The sequence below is a fragment of the Emydura macquarii genome, unplaced genomic scaffold (genome assembly GCF_026122565.2).
Source record: "Emydura macquarii macquarii isolate MOO-44397 ecotype Brisbane River unplaced genomic scaffold, CSIRO-AGI_Emac_v2 contig_3108, whole genome shotgun sequence".
In the NCBI taxonomy this organism is placed as follows: domain Eukaryota; kingdom Metazoa; phylum Chordata; order Testudines; family Chelidae; genus Emydura; species Emydura macquarii.
The window spans coordinates 6,623,951-6,649,226 of record NW_027133245.1 but is presented as its reverse complement, the minus strand read 5'-3'; the positions used below and the strand labels follow the sequence as shown (position 1 = coordinate 6,649,226).

At 38.0% G+C, this 25,276-nt stretch overlaps 1 protein-coding gene across 7 annotated transcripts in view; it reads right to left on the bottom strand.

Annotated features, from left to right (window-relative positions):
* The window catches only part of FAT1 (FAT atypical cadherin 1), a 138,869-nt gene that overhangs the window by 41,227 nt on the left and 72,366 nt on the right, over nt 1–25,276 (bottom strand). For all 7 annotated transcript variants that reach the window (XM_067530618.1, XM_067530619.1, XM_067530613.1 and 4 more), the window contains exons 4-7: nt 21,153–21,214; nt 12,433–12,762; nt 11,676–11,886; nt 7,289–7,428 (exon numbers count right to left, since the gene is read on the bottom strand). In XM_067530618.1, the coding sequence (XP_067386719.1) occupies nt 7,289–7,428; nt 11,676–11,886; nt 12,433–12,762; nt 21,153–21,214 (743 nt within the window). The remainder of the gene's footprint in view (nt 1–7,288; nt 7,429–11,675; nt 11,887–12,432; nt 12,763–21,152; nt 21,215–25,276) is intronic.

The window sequence follows — 25,276 nt, the reverse complement described above, 5'->3', positions numbered from 1 at the left end:
CCCTCTGTGCACTGCCCAAGCAATGCAATGCAAAGGGGACAGAGCAGGGCACAGTATCTGGCTCAATGTATCTCAAAACACTGTGCAAAAGTACTGAGTTAAATATCAGTAATGCTGCTATTGTGCAAGCAAATATTCACTCAGCATTCACTCCCACAGCCATTAACATTAGAACCAGTTTAACTGAGAAGGGGATAGTTGAGCACAATATCAGGATTATCATTTTTAACTTCCTCAGGTACTACCAAATAACACAAGCAGAAGGGACCTCAGGGTTAACATTTCACTAAAAGACAGTCGTCTTTATCAAGGATGATCCCCATAATAATTACTACATTATTAATGCTGAATATGAGCTCAAATCTTGCTATGGAACTGAACATATCAACTTTAATTCCAGCCATGAAAAGGGTTACCAACTAAACAAATTAGGGCTGGTTCCTCAAAGAGAACTTAGACACAGAGTTGCAACATCTAACATTTAGGCACCCTGACTCCTAATGGAATCAACAGCTCCAGGCTAGGTACCCAGGTTAGTGTTTATATATATGTATGCATATATATAATGCATGGGAAGAGTTAGGGAACAAAAGCCAGCAAACTGAGTGGGGAGCTGCTTAAAACCAGACAATAGGAAAGAATAAGGAGAGCAGTATGGACTACAAACCACACAGAAAGACTTAGGTGCCTAAGGCCAGATCTACACTTAAAATGCTGCATCAGCCCAGCTGCATCAATGTAGCTGTGCTGCTGTAGCGCTTTAATGAAAACGCTTTACGCCACTGGCATAGTTAATCCACCTCCCCAAGAAGCAGCAGCTATATTGACGGGAGAAACTGTTCCTCCGACAACGTGCTGTCTACACCGGAGGTTAAGTTGGTCTAACTATGTCACTCAAGACTGTGGATTTTTCACACCCCTGAGCAATGTAGTTATACCGACCGAAGTCTATAGTGTAGACCAGACCTAAATGTGGGCCAAAGGAAGGCACCTCCCTCTGCTCAGGATTTACAGTTGCAAACACTCTCCTGGAGTTATGTGCCTAAGCCCCCCTTCTCCATTTTAATTTTAAAGAAACACAAGGAGATGAACATGTCCGCTGTTACCCAATACCCTAGTGGTCAGAGCATTCACCCTGCCCATGGAAGACAAAGGTTTATATCCACCTTCTGCCTAATGTAGAACAAAGATATAAATCTACATCTCCCACTTTCCGGGTGAATAACTTATTCACTGAGCTATATAAGGTATCCCGCTATGGGTCTCTCTCAACCTCTCCTGCTGAAGATGTTCCACTGTGTATAAATAATAAGCATTAGAGCAGGGACTTGAACTTGGGTCTCCCAAGCGTATGCTTTAACCGCAGGGCTACTGAGACATCCTCACTTGCTCTTTTTTCTGGCCCAAAACATCAGTCAAGTCACAATCAAGCCCAAAAAGTTAAGACTCAAATTTTATGTATGGCCTAGTTGTAGAGTTGTAAAAACTAAATTATAAGTTTTTAGGAAGAACTTCTCAATCATTAAGGTTATTATTTTGTGTCTACCTACTTCCATGATGGCAGCATTCAGTGTCTCTGGCAGTGTAAAAATAAAAATAAAAAATGTACATGGATCAAATTTTCAAAGCTATTTCAACTCAGTCTCTACCTGGGACTGACAAGTTTTTACAAACAACTTTTTCACGTAAAATTTTCAGGTCCTCATTTTTACACAAACAAAATTTGAATGCAAAAAAATTATAGGTGTAGTTTTAGAGGCCACTCCAGAAAACGCAGGCTCATGGTAAGCACAACATAAAACACAAACAATTTTGTATGATACCATCTTAAAATGAAATCAATAATATAATAAAAATAACTATGTAAAGCAGAGACTAGGCTATAGGTTACATTTAAAAGAAAATATTATAAAATTGCTTTAAATATAATAAAGTTTGAGGCAGAAACTGCAGATTGCAGGAGCATACCATAGAAATGCTTGATGCTAATAAATCAGATTGGGATCTTGAAATAAAGCAGTCTCAAACCACAGAACATCAAATGATTTTACAGAGGCATTTAAATGACCTTATGAAACTACTGAGCTGTACACATATTCCCTGCTGACATCAATGAGATCTGTGCATGCAGATCTAGGGAACCAGAGAGCTGAAAGTAAGTTGGAATATAAGGATGAAAACCTATTAATGGTATCATAGGCGACAGCTAAATTAAGACAGGAATATACTGACTATGTTGGAAACGATAGAGAAAATGTCATTGCCAGAACAAGGAAAACTGCAAAATGAGAATATTCATCCACAAAAAATATTTGAATTTTTCATCTTTTAACACATTCACCCTTATAACATATAGTTTTAAAACAATTATTTTTCCTTTTGTATTTTTACTGGTTTACCCTCTTGTTTCCTTATGTAGCTTAACAAACATTTTCTCTCCTTCATACTCATAATCATATCTACAGTTATATTTTGCTCATGAATAGTCTTTATTTGCATTTAAAGATTGTGAGATAAAGTAACCTTATTCTACTACCAAGGAGCATCTCTCTGGAGCATCTGTAGTGACTGTAAGCAAAATGCAAATTTAATCAATGAGCAGCATTCTATCCCGATTCCTAAATTGACTCCAAAAAATAATATACATATACATTTTACATAAAGCAAAATTCAATATTCTGTTTTTAGAAAAACAACAAGTAAATTGCTGCAATTAGCCTTAAACTACCTTATCTATTACTTCTACTTTATTGAAAAATGGATAGCAATACCAAAGACTACAAGTGGCTGTAGCTTTAAACAGTATTTTTCATAAACATCAGCTGAGTAGTTCATGCATTTATTCTTATTTTCCATGAATAATCTTTCCCATTTAAGGCCAAAACAGTATAATCCTGAAGGATTAGTACTCTGAATGCATTTGATTTTTTTTAATGCTATTCCTCCCAGTCATCTCCACCACTGTCAAACATTGTTACAGGAGGCCTGGAATTTGTTTATTCTCTTTGTGCATCATGCATTCAGCATTTAGCTGCATAAGAAACTCTAACAGCTTCACGCTTACTGCCTGGATATTTTTCAAACAAGCAATTTAAATAAAGTCATGAAAAAGTCAAATGCGCCACAGATGTTCATGGCTTTCAGCCAGCCAAAACCTTCTAGTTTAGAAGTCAGACACAATTGGTTATTTTTACATAATGGGGCTATATATTTGATTTCTTATTTGTTCTATAGACTTTAATTTGATAAAGTCATGTGCTTTTGCAAGCTAAATTTAAGATTAAATTTGAAACAACTACTATTAATCAAGGCTTGATAAACTACTTTTTGTATTCAAGTGCTTAGTCAAAGTATATTGTGTGTCAAAAGGTGTCCATGGAGGCTTTTTACCCTTAACATTTCTTAACACACACACAGTATTCAAATTTATGAGTTAACTTATTTGTGCTTATCAAAGTTCACTTACTATTCATCAGTTCTTACAAAGATCCAGCACAATTTTAGCATTTAAACTATAATCACGGTTACTAAATATGTCGTGATTTAAACAGAGTGCAACTCAATTTTCACATTGGTTGTTATAAATAACTTTCATTTTCAGGGGAATTAAATCAAATGAGAGACAAGGTGGATGAAGTGGTATCTTTTATTGGACCAACTTCTATTGGTGAAACAGACAAGCTTTACAACTACACAGAGATCTTCAGTGAAATCAAATGTGAGGATGCATTCCTGAAACATACCCTGTTAATGCTAGTCCTGTGGACTTTCTTAAATAGATTGGTACATTTGGGTTGGGCAGGGATTAGGAGAGAGAGTAGAAGGATGAGTGAGCTCTGAAAAGGTGATGTAACCAAAGTAAAGCCAATGAACATTTTGTTCACGCACCACCTGTTTAATAGTTTCTACTAATGGACACTCTTCAATTTCGAGCTCTGGCAAGTGAAGTGTAAAAATATAATTAGGAGGCCAAAAAAAAATTTGAAGAAACAGCCAGCCAAAAACTCAAAGTAACAGCAAAAAAATGTTTAACTACATCAGAAGCAGGAAGCCTTCTAAACAACCAGTGAGGCCACAAGACGACCAAGATGCAAAAGGAGCACTCAAGGAAGATTAGGCCATTGCAGAGAAACTAAATAAATTCTTTGCATCGTTCTTCACAGCTGAGGATGTGAGGGAGATTCCCAAACCTGAGCCATTCTTTTTAGGTGACAAATCTGAGGAACTGTCCCAGATTGAGGTGTTAGTAGGGGAGGTTTTGGAACAATTAGATAAATTAAGCAGTCATAAGTCACAAGGACCAGATGGTATCCTCCCAAGAGTTCTGAAGGAACTCAAATGTGAAACTGTAGAACTACTAACTGTTGCATGTAACCTATCATTTAAATCAGCTTCTGTCCCAGATGACTGGAGGATGGCTAATGTGATGCCAATTTTTTAAAAAAGGCTGCAGAAGCAATCCCAGCAATTACAGGACGGTAAGCCTAACTTCAGTATCAGGCAAATTGTCAGGTTTCTAACAGAATCGTGGAGTTTGCAGGTTTGTATGGTCCCTCTGGTATACATCCAGTACCTGGATGGGTCTCAGTCTTCTGTCTTCAGTCATCTTCAGTCTCCAGCCTACCTCTGGATCAACTCATCTACAACTGAACTGAACTCAAGCTGTGAAACAAAGGACTGAGACCCATCCAGGTGCTGGATGTATACCAGAGGGACTATACAAGCCTGCAAACTCCATAATTCTACTAGATACCTGAGATATATGGACTTTCAAATCAGTTGTATGTGTCTGATTGATTTAATCCTTTAGCATTTTTCTTATAGTTTGTTTCTTTTTTTTTTTTTTTTTTTTTTTACAATAAACCTTTAGTTTTATTTACTGGCACTGTGGTATTTTGGGTAAGATCTAAACTTATATTGATCTGGTGCTGTGGCTGACCCTTTGGGGTCAGGAGAAACCTTTTTTGTAAAGAGCATAGAGTTTTAAATAACTGGTCTCTTTACTGGACCTAGTGGCTGATTGGGGGCCGGAGACTAAAATGCAGTAAAATGTGTATATTTTTATTTTGGCTTCTTGATAACCAGTGTGGGTAATCAAAAGCACTGTTTGTGGCTGACTGGGAAATCTGACTTCAGTGTCACCCACCAGTGCTGGGAGAATCTGCTTTCTTTTTACAGCTGACCTTGACATTTTCAGATGGCTACCCTGGGCAGTGCTGAGGGAATCTGCTCTCCTTTTACAGCCTGCCCTGACCTTGGCATTTTCAGGTGGCTACCCTAGGCACGGACAGATCACACCATACTTATTCCACCAACAGAGGAAACAGAAAAATAATGAAATGGAAGACTTTGTGCTCTCCTGCAACAGAAACCACAACCTCTGCTTCTGCCAACTCTAGATAAGATGGGAAAGGCCAGAGCGAGAGACAAAAGAAAACCACATGAAAAGCAATCCATGAATTTAGAGAAAAAAATAAGACAAATTAATGACTTCCATTCCAATTTTCCTTTGGGCGATTGTAAAGGAAGTATTTACAAAGTTCACTTTGTTTTACAAAGCTCATTTAAACACAATGGTGAACGACTACTTGCATCTAAGCAGCACAGAACAGAATCATACAACCCAAGTTGCTGAAATGGTTTTTGGGGCCATTAGCAGCCATCATAACTTAGTCTTCAGGGTACTGCGATTTCTGTCTGAATGTTCTTTCCCTAGGTTCAGGAAGACGAAGATGCCTTTCAGTTACCTTTACATCTGTCCCTTCTTGAACTGGTCCAAGAACTGGTCCAAGATGCAACCCAGGATCTGGACCAAAAAGTTTGATTGCACTTTTCCTGGTGGCAGTAGCAACTCTTACATTCTCCCTCTAGAGTTTAGGGACCCTTAAGTATTGTGGAAGTCATGTAAAGCAGTTATGCTCCTGATTTAAATTCCAACATTAAGGAGAAATATTTTTTTTTCTCTTTTTAAAAAATGAGGGAAATGCAAAAGACATTTTTAATATATAAAGATTGCAATAACAAGTAAAAATAATGCTAAATTTGTGGTTTCAACAGCAACTTTAGGTCTCTACACTGTACATATGTAGTAAGTTCAGCTCTCACTTTTTGATCAAGTATTATGTAGCTTAATATAATGCTGTTTGTGTTATAACATGTGAGCCATAAATGCATGCAGGAGTGTGCAATGCTGCAGGGATGAAATGGTATTCAATCCTTCACTTTAGCTTTTCTTGACATTTCTGTTTTAACTGTGCAACCTATACTTTACATTAAGGAGTTTTTCCACATTTAATTGAAAATAAAAGATAACTATAAGTGATGCATACTTCATGATCTAACCGAGGAGCAACTACAGATGACAGAGAGTCATATTATACTCTTCCAGTCCAATCCATGGGTCTTCCACGAGCGCATCTAATCCCTTCAATGTAGAATGGGGGCTCAGTCATTTCCATGGAATTGTCCACTGCAACCTGGACCTAGCGGAGGGCGCTCTGTGCAGCCCGGTCCACACTGGGGAAGGAGACTAGGCAGGGCTCTGGAGATGCACATCATACCCTCTCTGGCCACAGGCAGAATTTTCTTCTCCACATAACCTCCCCAAAGACTGCCAAGCCAAGAACTCCCTGCAAGCAAGCTAGAGCTGGTACAGAGACACATGGCCTCTCATGGATCCTCAAGCTCTACACCTTTTTCCACAGGTGGCAAACCTCATCTCCCCTGAAAGGATGATTTGAGTCAATCTCCACAAAGGGATATGTTCACTGAAATGTCATCAGACAGAACTTGCTTCCATGGCTTTTTAATGCAGGAGGGGAAGATCTGGCTCAGAACATGTTGCAGCTAGTTTTGTGTTGCAGAATAACACTGATATCGATTCTATACTGAGAGTTTTCCATCCACAGATCTTAAAGTGATTTAGAATTATTTATTTAATGTCTCACGGAAACACTCCTGGAAGTTGCTGATTTTTTAAAAATTATTTATTTATTATTATTAATCTTTTTCTTGTAAGTGAATCATTGTAAGGCTGAGTCCCTGTTTTTCATTTACGCTGATAATGCTTGAATAATTTGAAAGTTGTTAATTCAAATTGTACTTATCTATTTACACACAACCTTTCCACTTCAGCTGCCAAACACTGAGGCAGTATCAATATCATAATCCACTCCTTTTTCAGATGCAGTCCCTAATTTATACTTACCATATGTATGTCCAGAAAAAGAATGGCTACAAGTTCTTTATTCACAAGTTATTCTAATAAACACTATTAGAAATCCTTTACCTGGGTGCTGATAGATCTGGTTCCATCTGTCGCCTCTACTGTCAGGTTATAATTTGATTTCTGTTCTGCATCAAGAGGTCTAGCTACAATGATGGTTCCAGTGCCCTTGTCCACATCAAACTGGCTGTCATAGTTGCCACCTGGTTCAAGAAATTGAAAGAGACAGAAGTTCATAAAATGCTGCAGTTCTGTACTTTTTCCATGTATGTGAACTTTATTGTCTGGTGATGCTTAATGGAGGTGGGAAAATAATTCTGAAAGTATTTTAAAACCTTTGTTGGACTGGAAATTTAATGGTAGCACAATGCGCTGCCACAGGAACATTAAAATTTGGGTCTGAGTTCACCCCTCATATGGCTTTGGATTGCTGACTCATGATATGGGCACTGACTGCATCGGGAAGATTCTCTACTCTCCATCATTGGAAACCTTGATTTAAAGATTGGATGTCTTTCTAAAGACATGCTCCTGCTCCAGCACAGGTTACTGGGTTTCTTGCCAGAATTACTGGTTGAAATTCTATGGCCTGTGTTGTGCAGGAGGTTCTATCTGGCCTAAAAATCTATGATGAGTAGCAAGCCCTATTAACCAAGAGGGATGTCACTATTAGGGTCTTCGAGCTCAAGGGAGAGGAAATAATATCAAAAGATAAAAAAATTGGGGGGCGTGGAAATTACAAAAATGTAGCTCCTTGAAAGGCACTATGCTCCTTTTCTGAAACAAATTTGTTTACTTATGAAACTTCAAATTCCCTCAGAAATATAGTTCTGTAACCACATTGAAATGTAGCTCAATAACCACAGCCAATCATTTAAATGTTTAGTTGATCGTAATAATATTTGTGTTACTCTAAGCAGACCGCCCTGACAACATGCTAGCCATTAAGACCAGATGTTAAGAGTGATAAATACTGGCCATTAACGTCAATTGTTTAGACTTCTAGATAAAGTATTTAAAATTAAGAAATTATTTTCTATTGTCGTCAACCTAATGCTAATTGTGGCTAAACCATTTGTCCTAATTATGCTGTGCATATGTTTTTCTAATTATATTTTTAGAAGCACACTATTCAGATGTAAGTAGAGTGATTTTTTTGAAATCATGGAATTTCAACCATGAAGAGACATGCATAGGAGTGAGGGAGTGAAATATCAAGTGATGATAAAATCCTACTAAATTTAAGTAAGAACAATACATACTGAAATTAGTTCCATTTCCTGAAAACGTTTTGCCTTTAGAGGTTGTTTCTGCAGGACAGACATATCAGACTAGGATAGATGGTCTGGAGTCTGCCTCACTGATTGACAGATATTTGTAACAATGAATGATAAGGGATTTGGTGACTTGGGAGTCTCACAACAGTCCAACTCCTGTCCCAGAGGAAGTTTCCACAGCATGAACACAGACAAAAATTGAGCAATGTGAAACTTAGCAGTTTTGGTTTAAATGGGTTTTATGTGTCAAATTTTGGTTTGGTTTTGGGCCAGAAGCCAACCTTCAGAAAGTGTGCCCATAAAACTATCCTTTCCTGCTGGTAGACAATATAATTTTCCCAGATGACAGAAAGGGAGAATTTCATGTCTCGATTTAAGTCACATTCACCACTCCAGGAAAACAGCAGGATGAATGGGTGAGAGCCTATCCAGCTGCACGTCTTCTGAAATAAGGACAACCTCAGCAGGTGACTTTTCGTTTCTGGCCTGGGAAGCTTACAAGTCTTGCAGTGTTTTTACAAGGAAATCACAGATGTTTTGCCTACTATTACTGTTCTATTAGTGCTGACATCTGTCAATCGCCTGAAGCAGCACCCAGACCATCACTCCCCATCCGGTGCACGGCAGGTGCACAAGCAACAATTTAGCCCCAAATCCAAAACTAGAATGCTGAAGTACCCTGCGTACTTACAGATAACACAACAAAACAAAACAAAACGGTCACAAAGGCATCTAAGAAAATGTTCATTCTTGAAGAGTTAATAAAATAATCTAAAATTGTATGTTTTATTTCAGATCTCATAATCTGTCAATAAATTATGTGATCTCAGCAGATACCTTCTGCTGTACAGTTCAGGTCACAAGCCATCTGAAAGATGTAAAAAACTTCACTAGCAAGCTTGTCTCCTGGCACAGCCAAAAAAAGAAAGCATGGAAAGCAAGCACAGAACATAAAAAAAGCTGTCAATCAAATTATTTCATGCTACTAGAAACAGTAAAGAGGTGCAGTAAGAATTTGTCAGAGCAGCTGATAATTTGATAATGTGATGTATTCACATAACTATCAAACTATGCAAAATATTTTTTTATTTAAAAAAAAAAATCTTAAAATTCAAGTAACAAGTTACAGTCTATGGGCCAAGTTCTACTATTGATCCATACACAAAATTCCAGTGAGAGCTGTGCTTATGGAACCATAGCAGGACAAGATCACATGTCTTCAGTAAAAGGGTTAAGCACATAATATGAACATTAAATGTCTAAACTGTGCAGCATGCTTAGAAGAAGAAAAATTAAAAGAAAAATATTAGAATATTAACACGCTATACACAGTAAACAGTAGTTGAAACAAAGGAAACAAATAAGGGTGTCTAATAGTATAGTATGTTCCAAAACCAGGGGTCACGAGAGCCTGCTTTATGAGACATCCCAGCAAATACATTGCTTTACTCCACTGAAATTTCCTTATAAAAGTCACCCATAACTTCTTTCTTTCCAGGTCTAAGGTCTCTTCTCTGTACTTATTTTTCTTGTTCTCTATCAACCTTCTATCCCTTAAGACTCTACGACTCTTTCCTTTCATGGTTCCCTTCTGTCTGCCTGTAGCCAGCAGGAGATTTTTTTTCCCGTCCACATTGCCTCAACTGACCCAGCTGGCACATTGAGGGGAGCAGCCTCAAACCTCTGCTTACATCTTACTACCACCCACCTTGCCTGTTCCCCTTCCTTGTCCACCCACGTTTGCATGGTGATAGGAATAGCAGTCCCTTGCTTGTTTTCTTCCCTATGTGGTTACCAACAATGCAAAAAGACCTTAGAGGGATGCAAGGGATCATCTACGCTCCCTCTCCCTCCTATATGGGTATGTAGGCCCTTCCCTTTGTTTATTTTCACACATTTGTTAAAATTTGATTGTAATCTTTGGAAAACGACCTGCAATTCTTTATAAAGTCCCAATGATTCTGTAAAAATGTTTAATAGTAACAACTATGTCACAACCACCACAAACCCTACTGAAATCTACACCTTTATGGTGTATGCGTGTGAGAGTTTTCAGTGGAGGTGGTCAGGTAAGTGCCATTTGCATACTCCTGGAAAATGCTTTAGTTTTGTAGAGTTTATTTTTCATTGTGAAAAATTAAACAACTTTACAAAATCTTGAAATCCAGTAAAAATTCAAATTAAATCCTCCCCTCACAACTCAAAAATAGTCCAGCTCCATGCTCAAGGTTAAAATTTTCGAAGGCAAGTGAAGGAGTAAGGCACCCAACTTTACTGGTTCCCATAGGCTCCCACTGACTTTACACTGAGTTAGGTGCCTCATCCCCGCAGATGTCTTTGAAAATCCCAGTGCTAGAATATGTAGGGATCAGGTTGGTTGTGACATGACCAGCAACAGTGCATTTTGGGATATTTCCAGAAGCAGGTGCTGGCAATCCCTGATTTTGAAAGACTTAAGTGGCAAAAGAAGTTATTTTTAATATCAGTTTCATGTTGAATTCTCTCTTTTTTTTTTTTTTTTTTTTTTTTACTATTTTATCCAATACCTTTGCAGTTGGTGGGCCCAATTAATTTTACCAGCACAGTGTCTGGTATAGACAGATGTTGGCAGAAATTCAACCCAAAATGGGAGATGAAGAGGTGCTGACATGATGCAAAATGCCTGTTAGAAGCCATGAGTTTGGTTCCAAGAGTTGGCAGCATTTTAAAGCTTCCCTGTCCTGGATAAACCCAGGGTTGGGTGTAAGAAAGCAACATGAACACTGCCTGCTCTCTCCCACAGGTGAATCTCTCGTTGGGTGCAGCAACCCTCACTAGCACAGAGAAGAGCCATTTTTTATTGCTTCCCCTCCCACACAAACTTCAGGAGTAACTAAATCCCACTTAATTTATATACAAAATATTTGCAAGGCATTTTCAAAGCTGTAGTAACATAACATTTTTGCAGTATTATATTTTTAAAAGTGATTATTTTTTAATGTAATCATGTCTTCAGTTTTGAAATGATTTTAACATAATAATGAAATAAAGATTTTAAGGCCAATATGTTTACAGGTAGAGAATTTCAACCCCATTAAAGGTTAAGACAAAAGGACTGCAAGGAATACGCCAAAATCTCAGCTAGCACACACACACCCGCGCGCAGACAGTGAATACCCTTAAGGCCTCCTTACCAGTAATGTCAAACCAGAGTGGTGTGCCAAGAGGTTCAACAGCTATTACACCAATCATGTGAGCTACTGGATCACTTTCCATGACTGTAAAGGAAAAAAATGTTTCCTCAAAAGAAATGGGGTCTGTGGGTGGGGTGGGCTTTAAAATCCATTCTATATGAAGCCGAGTAGTTGATGACCTTTGCGGGCGACCATTATCCACAGCCTTAATCTATGAAATATAAAAAAAAAATACAACTTTTATGCTAAAGCAATCATGTAATCTTTATATCACATAAATGAAAATATGACAAAAAGCCCAAACATGCTCATCACTAGGGAACAGATCTGAAAAGGTCCAAGTGCCTCTTGAAAGGTGCTATGTGCCGTCAAACACCTGTGAAGCCAGTAGGAGTTAAGGGCACTCAGCGCCTCATAGCATTGTACCCTTGGTTATCATAAATTTCACACTTATTTCACTAGCTTCCTTGTAGAAAGTTAAAGCTCAGTTGTTATTGTTTTCATTTCTGCAGTATGTCTGCCATCAACCTAGCTCTTGAAAAGAACAAAGCTTCTTGGATTCACGATCTCAGTGTAAGGGACACAGATGAATTCACAGTTTAAAAAAATACTTCTGGTCCCGTATCAAGCATTGTCTGATGCTTGTTAAATTGCAAACATTGGAGCCGTTCTTGCACCAGCTACTGAATAACAAGTGATGAAAGCACAGATAAAAAAGCACTTTAACAGATTCATGTCATATGAGATTTTGACTCACTGAAAGAATATCATATTCTCCTGCTCCAGAAAACTTCTTTGATGAAACCACTCCAGTTTTAGGTTCGATAAAAAATTTGCCATGTTCATCACCATCTTCAATGCTGTAAGAGATCTCTGCATTGGGGCCTTCATCTTTATCTGCAGCTATAACCCGATAAATAGGTTCTCTCTTGGCAGTTCTCTCACGTTCTGGTTTCTCACGCTCTGGAATCCTGATTTTGTAGAACTTTTGCAAGAACTGAGGCTTATTGTCATTCTCATCTAAGACTTTCACAACCACTCGGGCAATAGTTGATTTTGCAGGAATACCATTGTCCGTAATGGTTACCTATTTTTATAAGAAAAGATAATAAGGTTAGTCTTCAACTCAAGCATGGTCTTTTCAGGATTATGCTAATGCATTTATTTTTATCCAATACTCTTCAAACACATAGATTTCTATTTTAACCATAGAATAATTCCTTAACTATATTTACTCAAAGAATGCTGGCTAATGATATTCAATGAATATTTTAAAAAGTACTAAAGAGATTTATTCAGCTTTTGTCTTAACATTTTGACTCTTGAATTGTGTCATGTCGGAGTTAATAGGTACACATTAAAGCAACTGCATTATTTTCCAGCATTCTAGTTGAAATATTAACTTCATGAATGTCAGCAACAGTGAGCAAGTTTAACACGCTTTTTCAAATAATGAAATGGCTTTATTCTTGTAACATCTTTATATATATACATATTTTAGCATAGCATTTTCTTAAAGGTTTTACTTTAGGATTAATGGTTTGATCTCTGTGTTCAAAAGATGCAATTTAGAAGGAACAAGCAAGTGCATAACTTTAAAATTTTGACAGGATTATGCATTAAGAGGTAGCAATACACTTTAAGACATAAAAGCACTATCCTGTTTAAATCAAGGTTAAAAAGATAACATTTTAAAAAAAATACTAAGCAAAAAATTCATTTTCCGAACTTAAAGGAAATGGGAAATGAAACTACCCTACTCTCCAACAACAGTCACAAAAAATAAGTGATCCTCTCAACATTAATTTCAGGGCTGACCTGACATTTTTGATTATAGTGATGCACAAATAAATAATAAAAATGCCATGTTAATTTGAATTTATTTAGAAAGCAAAGAGGAAATCAATAGCTACAAAGTGGAAAAGGACCAAATTGATAGATGAACTTAACACATACATGGGAGCATTACAAACAATAAGGTGTTAAACAAATTACTTTTGTATCTGTTGTAAAGAGGTAAAAGACTTGAGTTTAATGCTACTGACACTGCAGCTCTCATGTGAACAGTTCCATTAATGTAACAGCTGCAGAGTAAGGCTCAATGTTTGCATGTTGTACCTACAGCTTTCTGCACAACAAATACATTTAGAAATTGGGTGGTATGGGGGAGAATTTAGCTGTTGACATGATAAACATTCTTTAAAAAAACACTGGTACAAAATCAACAGCAACGATTTAAGTCTCATAAGTATTCTTTGATTGCCCATCTGCCCCATGCCTTCCAGTTGACATTTTGGATGTTTTCCAGACAAATAGAATGAAGATGTACAGAACAATGTTAATTAAAACAGGTCTAATTCTTGCTCCATTCATTTGTTCATTCTCCTCTCATTCTCTTTTCTTCCCTTAGTTTCTGTTTTCAGTTTCTCAGTTTTCCTTTTTTGGTTTTTAGCCTTGTATTTCTCTTATAAAACACATACAATAATATAGAGTGTTTTTTGACCCAGAGAAGCAGTTTCTTCCTCCATGTTATCTATTGTTTCCTCTGCTAATTTTCTTTCCTTTGCCTCTCCTTTTTCCCTTCTTGATTCTCTTTCCTTGCCTTTGTGTTCTATATCTTTGCTTTACTTTCTCTTTGTTATAACACAGAGACACACAGGAATGCCTGAGGGTCATCAGTGTGTAATCCCAGGAAACTGATGGGGGGGATATGCTCACCTTATCCTAATGGATACTTGCTTGATGCAAAGTCAATAAACCAAAGGTCTCTGTCAATAAGTTTTGAGGGAAATTTTTTTCCTACATCAGTTTAATTCTATATGAGATTTTATGGGGGAGAAGTCGTCTTTCTCTGAGAGAAAGTTTTTCTGGTAGAGAGTTGCTGCAGTACTGTTGAGGAGTTGCTCTAGGGAAGATTGCTGCTGAGCTGCTTGCTGTAAGGTTATGGAGGATACTGGTGTGGGGTTCAGTAATGGGGAGAACAAAGGGTTTCTTCTTATTCTTTCACAGAATAGTTGAATGACCTGGGAAGTCTGAATATGAACGTGATATACAGGACAAGGATATCATGAATATATAATAGGATTGTGGGAGAGGGGACTATCAAACTGGAATCTCAATATGAAATGAGAGCTGGGCCATTGACGTCATTGGAGAAATTTCACCCTTATTGCCTACACATGAAGAGGAAAGGGGTTGTTTGACTTATGGGGTAAGAATGGGATTGGAAATGCAGTATATTTGTAAACATAAATAATAAATTAAGTATTTATGATTCTTCATTTTATCAGTGACAAATATATTAAACAATATAAATTAAATTTACTCATCCTCATCTTTCCTGCACTATCAAATATTATTCTCCTTTAGAAGGTGAATGGAGAAAACTGCACAGAGGCTTCTAGAGCAAAGTTAAAAGCATGATGAAATCATGCTGGAAACTAGAGAATAGAAAATGCCAGGTTGTACAGAATAACTGATCTGTTTGCAAAATAATTAACATTACCTTTGCCCAACAAAATAAGTTTAAAAACTGAAGAAAGTCAAATATGATTTGAAAACTATGTCAGTTGTAGGTTTCTTAAGTGTTACTAGTACCTAAGTAAAATAATTTTTTTAAATGTGAATTTTGATATGACTGTATCACGTTTAGTGATAAGAAAAGTAAAACAAAAATCAAATACTAAAAGACAACATGAAGACTATTATTAAATTTAGCTATATTTAAAAAAGAAAAGCACCATTTAATGCACACCTATAAAAATAGGGAAATGTTAGAAACAAACAGAATGGAGCATATTATTTATTACTATGCAAACAAGAGTGCAATCAAGGATCAATTTTAATAGCACAAAAGGAATAAACCCACTAACCCATCTGTTCAACTTTTCAACGCTCAATTAATTAGCCAGATGCACAGCACTTGGCTCAAGCTATAATATTGCCACCACTCTGTGAATTTCTGGGTTTCTTCCCAACCTATTTTCAAAGCTATCAGCATAAAATTAACAAATGGGAAAATGTCTATTTCAGACCATTTTGCTTTCATTATAGTGTAATGGTTAATATTTTTTCCTTTGATACTTTGCAGATTCTAATTTAAATCTTTATTGATTAGGTCACAATGGTCTAGAAAGGAAAAAGGAGAACTAAAGGAGAATATATACCAATATTAAGGGATAACCAATAACCAAAATCAAAGAGGAATTGGTACTTTTATTGCTATTCTTTGCATAGAGCACATTACAATAAGAAATATTTATGCAATGCTATGTGAAGTCCTAATCTAAAAATAGTGCCCTGTTGCCTTGAAATTACTTCAGATCAAATTTGCTCAGTTTACAAGTTGTTTGTTATTATCTTTTATTTGTATGGTGATAGCGATTAGAGACCAGTCAAGCAACAGGGCCCCATTATACTAGACACTGTTTACGCATATAAAGGAAAGATGATCTCTGTTCCAAAGAGCTTACAATCTGTGTTGCGGAATGTATCGCCATCATAGATAACTTCAGGGAACTCAGAAGCATGCAAAGAAGAAGAGTGTACAAGCAATTTTCTGAGACCCTTCCTCACTCACGAGCAAAGGAAGACAGAATGCAGAAGTGAGCTACTGGCATGGTAAGTGACATAGGATGGAGGCTTTTGATTTTGTGAAAGACTGGTCCACCTTCTATGGGAGAGGCAGCTACATAGTTTCAATGGCCTCCACCTCATTAGAAGTGACAAAATATCCTTGGGGACAGACCGGCTAAAGTAATCAGGAGGGTGTTAAACATTAAAAACAAAAGGGGTGAGTCAAAAGATAGAGGATATAAGGAGTCAGTTAGGGCAAAATTGAGATGTTGAGAACAAAACTAATCAAAGAATCAAAGGACATGATGAGAAGAAATTCTTTAGCTTCCCTTAGCCCAATGCTAGGAACCCAGGTAATAAACACAAAATATTAGAATTGCTCATTTATGAACATACATTTTGATCTAGTGGGTATTAATGAAATCTGGTGGGATGATTTGCATGAATGGAATGTTAAAATCAATGGCTATAACCTACTTAGAAAGGACTGAATAGGCAAAAGGGGAGGGTAGGTGGTACTCTATGTCAAAAATGGTATTACATGTTTCCTAGTCACTGTTAACTCAGAAGAAAATGATTCTGAAAACTCATGGATCAATGTCCTCACAGATGAAGCACAAGATGGAGTATAAGTTGGCATCTGCTACAGGACATCATTTCACACTAGGGAACAGGATGACCTCCTCAGACATCTACCTATAACGTGTAGGGGGAAAAAGCTGCATGATCACAGGCAGATTCAGTTTGTGTGACATATGTTGGAGATCTCATGCTGCCAGTACTAAAATCATCTTGAATTTCCTATTATAGATGACAATTTCCTAACTTAAAAATTGTTGCATCAACATGGGGATTTCTATGTTAGACCTGTCTTGATCAGAGAATTAAAAATTAACTGTATTTTAGGTAGAAGTGATCATGACTTGAACACATTTATAATATGTAATCCTAACACAATCCAAACCAGTAATACTTGGTACAATAGTACTTGGTGCTTTATAAGGTCCAATTTCACAAAGCTGAAAACAATTATGAAACCAAATCAGCTGGGAGGAAGAGTTTAATCAGAAAAGTGTGACTGATAACTGGGAATTGCTAAAGAAACTTTACCAGATGCTCAACAAGCCATAATCTCACAATTGAGGAAGAAGGCCGTACTGGTTAAAATGCTACCTGGTTTCGAGAGGAAGTGAAGGCAGCTATGAAAAATTTAAAAAGTTATAATATATAACAATTGGAAGAAAGGGGAAGTTATATGGACTGTGTTATACAGGAGGTCAGACTAGATTACCACAGTGGTCCATTCTGGCCTTGAAATCTATGAAAGTATAAGTCAAGAGATAACAGGTGGATACAACAAATGATGAGAAGTAGGAAACATGAAATGATTATAACCAGTGTAATAAAAAGTAGGCACAAACAGCAGCTTCCTAATCAATTCCAACTGTTTTGTAGGGATCATAGCATATGTGCGTTCTAGGAAGTGATTTAAAAGAGGATAATGCAATGGCTTTGCAGATTTACATGCACAAAGATGACTTTTCTAACTAATACATCAGGCTTGCAAATTCACTCTGAGCTCTAAGTCAAGCTGTGTAACATCCTGTTTATTGTTACTAGTAAAACATTCTGCAGCCCAAATTTTGCCCTATTGTTAGAGCTGTGCAATTCCATTGTCTCCAAAGGTGATGAGGAAACCAAGTTGATGGCAAAAATTGGCCCTGCAATTGGAATAGAATGGCTAAATTCAACCCCCAGCTTCACAGATGGAGACGGGGCAAGAAGGTGGTGTGCATAATGAGCACATTGTGAAGTCTGGTTCAGTGAGGTCTCTTGTGCAGTAGGTAGTATATTGGGGATCACACATGATATCAGGGAATAAGTTCACCAGTGTATATAGTTTAGTTTATTTCTTGCATTTATTTCACAGAATCCTTGTAGAGGCTCAACGTCTTTGTAAGTTTTGATTAAACCCAAGATTGCTGATGCAGACCTATTGTTAGTTTTCCTAGCTGACACTGAAGCCTCTTTTTGTCTCCTTAAAGCTCAGTAAATGTTCAGGGAAGTATTAGATATGCTGTAAATATCACTGTGAATATCAAAGTCTTCACTGTGGATCTTGGAGCCAGCACTGTGTCACCAGAGAACTGAGAAATTAAGACTGGTATGGGAACACTAGAAAATCCAAGAATTTAAACAATAAGATAACATTTCAAACATTTTTATAAGTACAAGAGAACTAGAGAAATGGAAATATACTGGATGGGATAGTAACAACAAAAATGGGTCAAGACCTAACCCAGACATAAATTCAGGGACAACTAGGCAACATACTTTCCAGGCTGATGAAATTCTAAGATATCAATAAAGGTGATGAGATAAGATAGTCAGAAGAAGACCTCATCTAATATAAACTATTCTGCAAGATTAACAAATTAGCACACAGGACTGTACCACAAGGATGTCTATCGAATAGAACCAAGGATCTTAAAGGGCAAATGGAAAAAAAAGTGATCTATAACATGAAGGCCAATGGAACAGATATTATGATGTTACACGTGAATGAGTCTCAACCCTAGTTGAGACAAGATTGTGGTTCAACACATGTGCTGATGCAGAGGTTTTAGGGGTGGAATGTGTCTTCTCACTCCCCTGCACAGGTTACCTATATTGGGGGATTCACTGCAGGGGGAGGAGGGAGCAGACTCCCCTTCCTGAGCAGGTAGGTGGAGCTTGACTCAGTCACTCTACCTGCAAACTCACTGGTCATCACAGCAAGATTTTCTTTTTTTTAATTATTTTTCAACAAAGGGTCAATCAGCTCTGTACTTCTACCTGATGCCAATTACCCCGTCCCGGTATTTAAAACAAAAAGCCATCTCCTGGGTGAGTGTGTGATGGGGTGTACACAGGCCGCACTGGACTAGCAGCAGTTAATCCCACTCTGTGGGTTGAGGTGGCCACACCCCCTCAGCTCTACTGGGCATGCTTCACCTGTAGCCTCAGTATGAAAGAGAGCAGCCCAGCTCAAGTGGGGTGGACTACGGAGGAGAGAGGATGCACCTTGCAGGCTCCTGCCCAGGAGCAGCCAGAGCCCAAGACTGCAGAGGCCAAGGACACTGCAACCCAAGCAGGCACCCCACTGTCCGAAGGAGCCCCAGAGGAAACGGAGTTGCTGGGAGCTGCACCAGCTGATGACCCCCCGAGACCCGGGAGAGCTATGGACCTTGACACCGGAGAACGGGGTAGGAAATTACCATGGGGACTTTAACATTGCTACAGTAGGAGAATCAGGGAATTGGTCAGCGTGTTTCGGGTGGATCCCTGCTGACTCAGTGGTGAGTATCCCTGCCACTGACAGGGTCTTGGGCTGGGGCTTGGAGGAGCAGGGAAGGCCTTAGCCACACAGCCCTAGGTGGCATCACTTCCCCAACATGCAAGAGGCCACATTATCCCACAGAGGTAGGTGACTTTATTGACTGTGGCCATTAGGCCCTGCTGCCCTGACTGAAAGGGCCGCTCTATTGACTCTGGCCATTAGGCCACACAGCCCTGAAGGCAAGGGCTGCCTTATTGGGTCCGGCCACTAGGCTACGCTGCCCTGACTGAAAGGGCTGCCTTATTGACCCTGGCCATTAGGCCATACAGCCCAGACGAGAGGGGCAACCATGTTGACTAGAGCCATTAGGCCATGCTGCTTTGAAGCACAGGATGGAGAATTAGACCCAACCATGGTGCCATAACACTCCTTCCCCCATCCTAAAAGGGTGACGGGGTATAAAATCCCCACAACAGAGCTGCAAAGTAATTCTTACCTAGCTCTCAAGGGGGTTGCATGAGGTTTAATTAATGTTTATAAACTGTGTTGAGAAGTTCAAGTAACAGCAGCTGTGTAAATGCCCAGCACAATTATTGATTGTTAACAAAGGATTACACTATAAAAAATAAAAAACAAGCATGCTTTCACTGTATTTCTTGATCAAAAGTATTACATCTGCCCAGAAACTGTAGATCCATTCAAAGAGGGAACAGATCCATTACTTGGCAAATCATATTAAATAAAGTTGAATAAAGGACAGGGTCTGCAGGGAGTTTTACAGGTTTCTGTACTAATGGAAACTTGCTAGTCTGATGTCAGAGAAACTTCAACACATCACAAAATATTGATCTGGCTGTATATTCAGGTTTTTGTACATATATAGTACTGTCCTTCGAGTTTCTTTTTTAAATAATGTTTTCCAGGATGAATAGGTGCCATTAGCTGAACACTAACTCCAGCTCATCCATTAAAAACAAATATATAAGTAAATAAAAGGAAACTGCCAAGGGTTTCATACCTAGCTTATTGGACTCTGAATCATCAAGACACATGTTTAATATTTTAGCTATTAACTTACCAGACATATATACAAGTCAAAATGCAGGTTCCCAAGCAGAATTATCCTTAAGTTTTGAATGTGACATATAATTGTGTTACAATAGGTGGAAAAATTAAGGCTCCTTCTAAACATGTCATCCATATACTCTAACATTAAAAAGTCTGCATCTGTCTTTTCGAGATATACAGTCTACACATTCAGCAAAAGGCAGCTATGAAACAACTATTCTCACTGATCAACACATCAGTTTAGGGTTAAAAAAATTAGCATGCATGTTAGTTCTGTCTTACATCTGTTCTAAAAAATAAATAATACTACTAATATTGACACACTATGTTACTATTATGTGGTTAGTTCCGGGAATTGTTATCTATTAAAAACAAGGATTAATTTCTCTCTCTAATTCTGTTTCCTGAATTGATTATGTAGAGTAGCATGTATGGTAAATATTATTTCTTGTAACTTAATGAATTCAATGTTCTATGCAATTGTTAAATTTCAGAGATCAAAAGGAATCATTTACCTCTAGTATGTGTTCACTTTGCTGTTCTCGGTCTAGCTTTCTTGATGTGGTTGTAATTAGCCCTGTAAACATAAAAGAGTAATTCATCAGTCCGTGCAGAAAAGTAATTGTGATGGAGACTGAGCCAGTAATCAGTGATATGCCCAACCTGGACTTCTTCTTTGGTGGTCTCATGCATTTCTGCCGAATTTAAGCTTTCATTAGAAAGAGTTTCTAGTGTTTATAATTGTGAAGATACCATTTGGAATGTGAACCAAAGGCGAGCTGTTTTAGAGTCTATAGACAGCAGATTCAGCTTTGCTCTCAGATACATCTGTAAAGCTGCTATTATCCAATGCGAATTGCGTGTCTATGTCTCACACACTAAGTGATATGTGAGCTGACCCAACTCATTTCAGGGGGTATTCACTCATAAAAATCCATTTTAATGTCTGCCAATCATTTTAGCAGAAGCATACAGCTACCCTGGGACTGCAGGCTAGGCACTGATCCTCTCCTGCGTTAAATTAAAGATACTCCACCAGTGCAAAACATCTTTAGTTGACCACCCTAGGGAAATCTTTGTTTGGTGCAGAGCAAACAAGAAGGAGGATACACTAATCAAGAAAGGAAATGACATGGGGCTGAATATTTTTAGCTGTAGACATAAAAAGAAAAGGGTGGATATCAGAGATGTTATGGGGGAAGATGTAATGGGAATTGCACATGACTTGGTATTGCAATAGGGAGAGAGGCGCCAAAGACACACACACCAGGTTATGGGAGTGAGCGATGGTGAGAATGGGGAGCGTTTCCAGTTACGATGATGAGAAGAATGGTTTGACCAATAGTATCCAAAGCAGTGGAAAGGTCAAGGAGGAGGAGGATGGAAGAGAGATACCAATATCTGATTAGGAAGAGGTCCTACCCATATTAATCCTTCCTATCTTCAGATTAATCACATTAGTCATTGAGACACATGCTCCTGAAAATGAAATAAAATACCACCACCCCCACCACACTGCACTTCCACAGCACCCCTTATCTGAGGATCTTTAAGCACTTTGCAATAATGTTAAAATTGAAGTATGGAGAAATTAGTGATTTGCCCAAGGTCTTGCAGTAAATCCTTGACAGACTCAAGAACAGAACTCATATCTCCTACCTACCAGTTCAGGGGGTGAAGCAACCGCAGTGCAGTAGACCATGCTATCCCTTTTTTATTATAAACACCTTTCATATCAAACCCATCACATACTTATCTATCAGCTAATGAAAACTGAATTGCTACACTGAAAAAAAAAATCAATTCTGTATTACAGCCCCGATAAAAGTAGAGCTTGAATTAAGAAAGCAACATCAATAAGATTCCAGTTTTACTTACAAAGAAATGCCAATAGAAGTAGAACTCTATATCTTTGGCGTATAGCTAGCAAATGCTTCTGCCACAAAAGCGTTCTAGCCTACCTACCCTAACAAAATGAACAGTCACTTCTAAATAATATGAATAACTCCTATATGTGACAATATAACAGCCGTCAACTGTTCAGACAACTGTTCTTCAAGAAATGGGTAGCATAAATCACAATCCTCTGAATTATGGTCAAAACTGTCCTCAGTTTTTCAGCAATTTGGTTTTCCATTGTACTGAGTAAATTTTTGTAATGTAAGCCTTTCTATCTAACATTTTCTAACCACTACTCCCATTTTGTTGTATGCTTCCCTCCCATAATAATTATAATAATTTTTAATATATACACTATGGCTACTTATAGTTAAATATTATGCAAGGGCTGCCATACAGTCCAAAGAGAATGGGAATTAACTAAATGAATGAATGAATGAAAACAAAGAAAAAAAATCCTCCATTTAGCACTATAGAAGTGCTCTCTGGTAAGCTCCTCTCTGCTCCATCCCCAATCCCTCAATAGCAAGACACTTCAGCAGCTGAGCTGGCTTTCTCTATTCTGTTCTCCCCTGCCTTTTTTTGTAAGGGTGGTGATAATTGAGAAAGGAATTTGGAACTTTAATCCCATCTCAGATTTTCGGTCAGAAATCTGCTGGGTCTCAAGGCGCCCATGCTTCATAGAGTGGTTGCTTCTCCCTATGTAAGTAGAGTTTCCTCAGAAGCACTTCCTGGACTCCCCAGAACAGGATATAACAGCAGAGCTGCTGCTTCCTAAAGTCCTTCCTACATAAAGTGAACCTCTGAGTTTCTTCTGTAGGTTTCACATTCTTAAATGTTTTCTTCTTATGGAAAGGGCGTGTAGATGCCTGGGAGTGACACTAGTGAATGCCAAATACTGCCTGGAAAAGCTTACATCATAATGTAAATATATATTAACATATCATCCTTACTGCAAATAAATGCCCCGAACTAGGAGTCCAAAGTATCACCTAGCTCTGCAGATTACTATTTGTTAAAGACATTTAACAGGTTAAACTTTTCTGTAACTGAAGCTGATTGACACATTTTGGAAACAGATAAGTAATCAATATACTTAAAATTAATATACATTGATGTATTAACAACCATTTTCTAACAATCTTTTGGTTAAGTTTTATGATGCCACATAGTTCTGTTAAAACACTTCAGACTGTTAATAGAAGGGTTTAGCCTTCACCATATATATCTCGTAAATTCAGCAGAAACTAGTGCCAACAAAGGAAATATAACACCTCTGGATTTAGAATCTCACACACACTGCATTCTTTGCATTTAACTCTTTACTGTATCCATTTTCCTAAAAAAGAAAAAGAAAAAAAAGCTGCATTTAAATATTTCTCTGACTGTGATAGTTACTGTGCTGTAATTTAAATCAAACCTTTCATAGACTATTACAAACACTAAAAGATTCTGAATATTTTGAATGTTAAGAGGTGTCCAGAACAGATATGGGTGAATAATTGATGTTTTAGTTCACTGGCAATTCCAAAAAAAAAAAAAAAAGGGGGGGGGGGGGCGGGGAGGAGGAGGGGGAGAATCAGTTCAGGTCAAGCTGAATATAAAAATAACAAAAAAAGGCAAATTGAAAAAAATCTATTTTGGGACAAACAAATCAACTGAAAAAATTTTTTTTCCAGGTGGAGGAGAAAGAAGAGGCAGCATCTCACTTACAACTGTGAGCATTGTGATTAGGGGACATATCTGGGATGTGGAAGACCTGGCTCAACTCTCCACTCTACCTGATGTGGAGGAGGAATTTGACCTTGGGTCTCCCACATCACAGAATAGTACCCTGGCCATTGTGCTACAGGGTATACTGCTGTAGGTCCATCTCTATCTGTCCTGTTGATGCTATTCCACTGTGTATAAATATGTAAAGTCACTGCAACACAGATTTGAACTATGAATGACAATGTATTGCTTCTTTGAATCAGAAATAATAGCCATTGCGCCTGGGAATTAGAGTAAGAATGGCCTGGTAATTAAGGCACTCACCTACACTGTGGGAGAGTCAAGTACAAACTCCTGCTTCAATAATTATTTGTACAAAGTGAAACAGCTTCAACAGGACAGACAGGGACCCACACTACAATATTCCATAGCTTGGTAGATAGAGGGCTCTACTCAAATGGGGGAGATCCAAGTTCAAATCCCTTTTCCACATCAGAGAGAGGGGGAAACTGAACACAGGTCTCCCACACCCCAGGTGAACGCCCTAACCACTGGCTAAATGTTTTAAAAGGGAGGGAGCCTTCCTCTTTCTCCATCTCTTTTTTTTACTCAGCTCTAGTACTGACTTAAGGATGTGTCTAAGAGCTTTACTGGGTTGGGGGGGGCATAGTAATAAGGCCCAATGCTGCCATGGATATGCAGGCAGTAAACACCCGTTAATGTTAATAGAGATTATGGGTGAAATCCTGGCTCCACTGAAGTCAATGACAAAATACTCAGTAACTTTTCAGTGTCTACAGATGAAGGGCCAAACATGTTGGGACAACATGACTTTTGCTTATCATGGGTTTTGTGTGGTATTTTTAAATAAAGTTACTTTTCTGTTCTTAGATAAGGATAAGTGTGCTCAATGGTCTACCAAAATACATTGGTAACTGGAATACATTTTCAATATTGTCTGGAATCTAGTACACTTTAAAAGGTTTACTTTGTTTCTCTCTTGCCACTCCTCAAACCCCTGTCCATA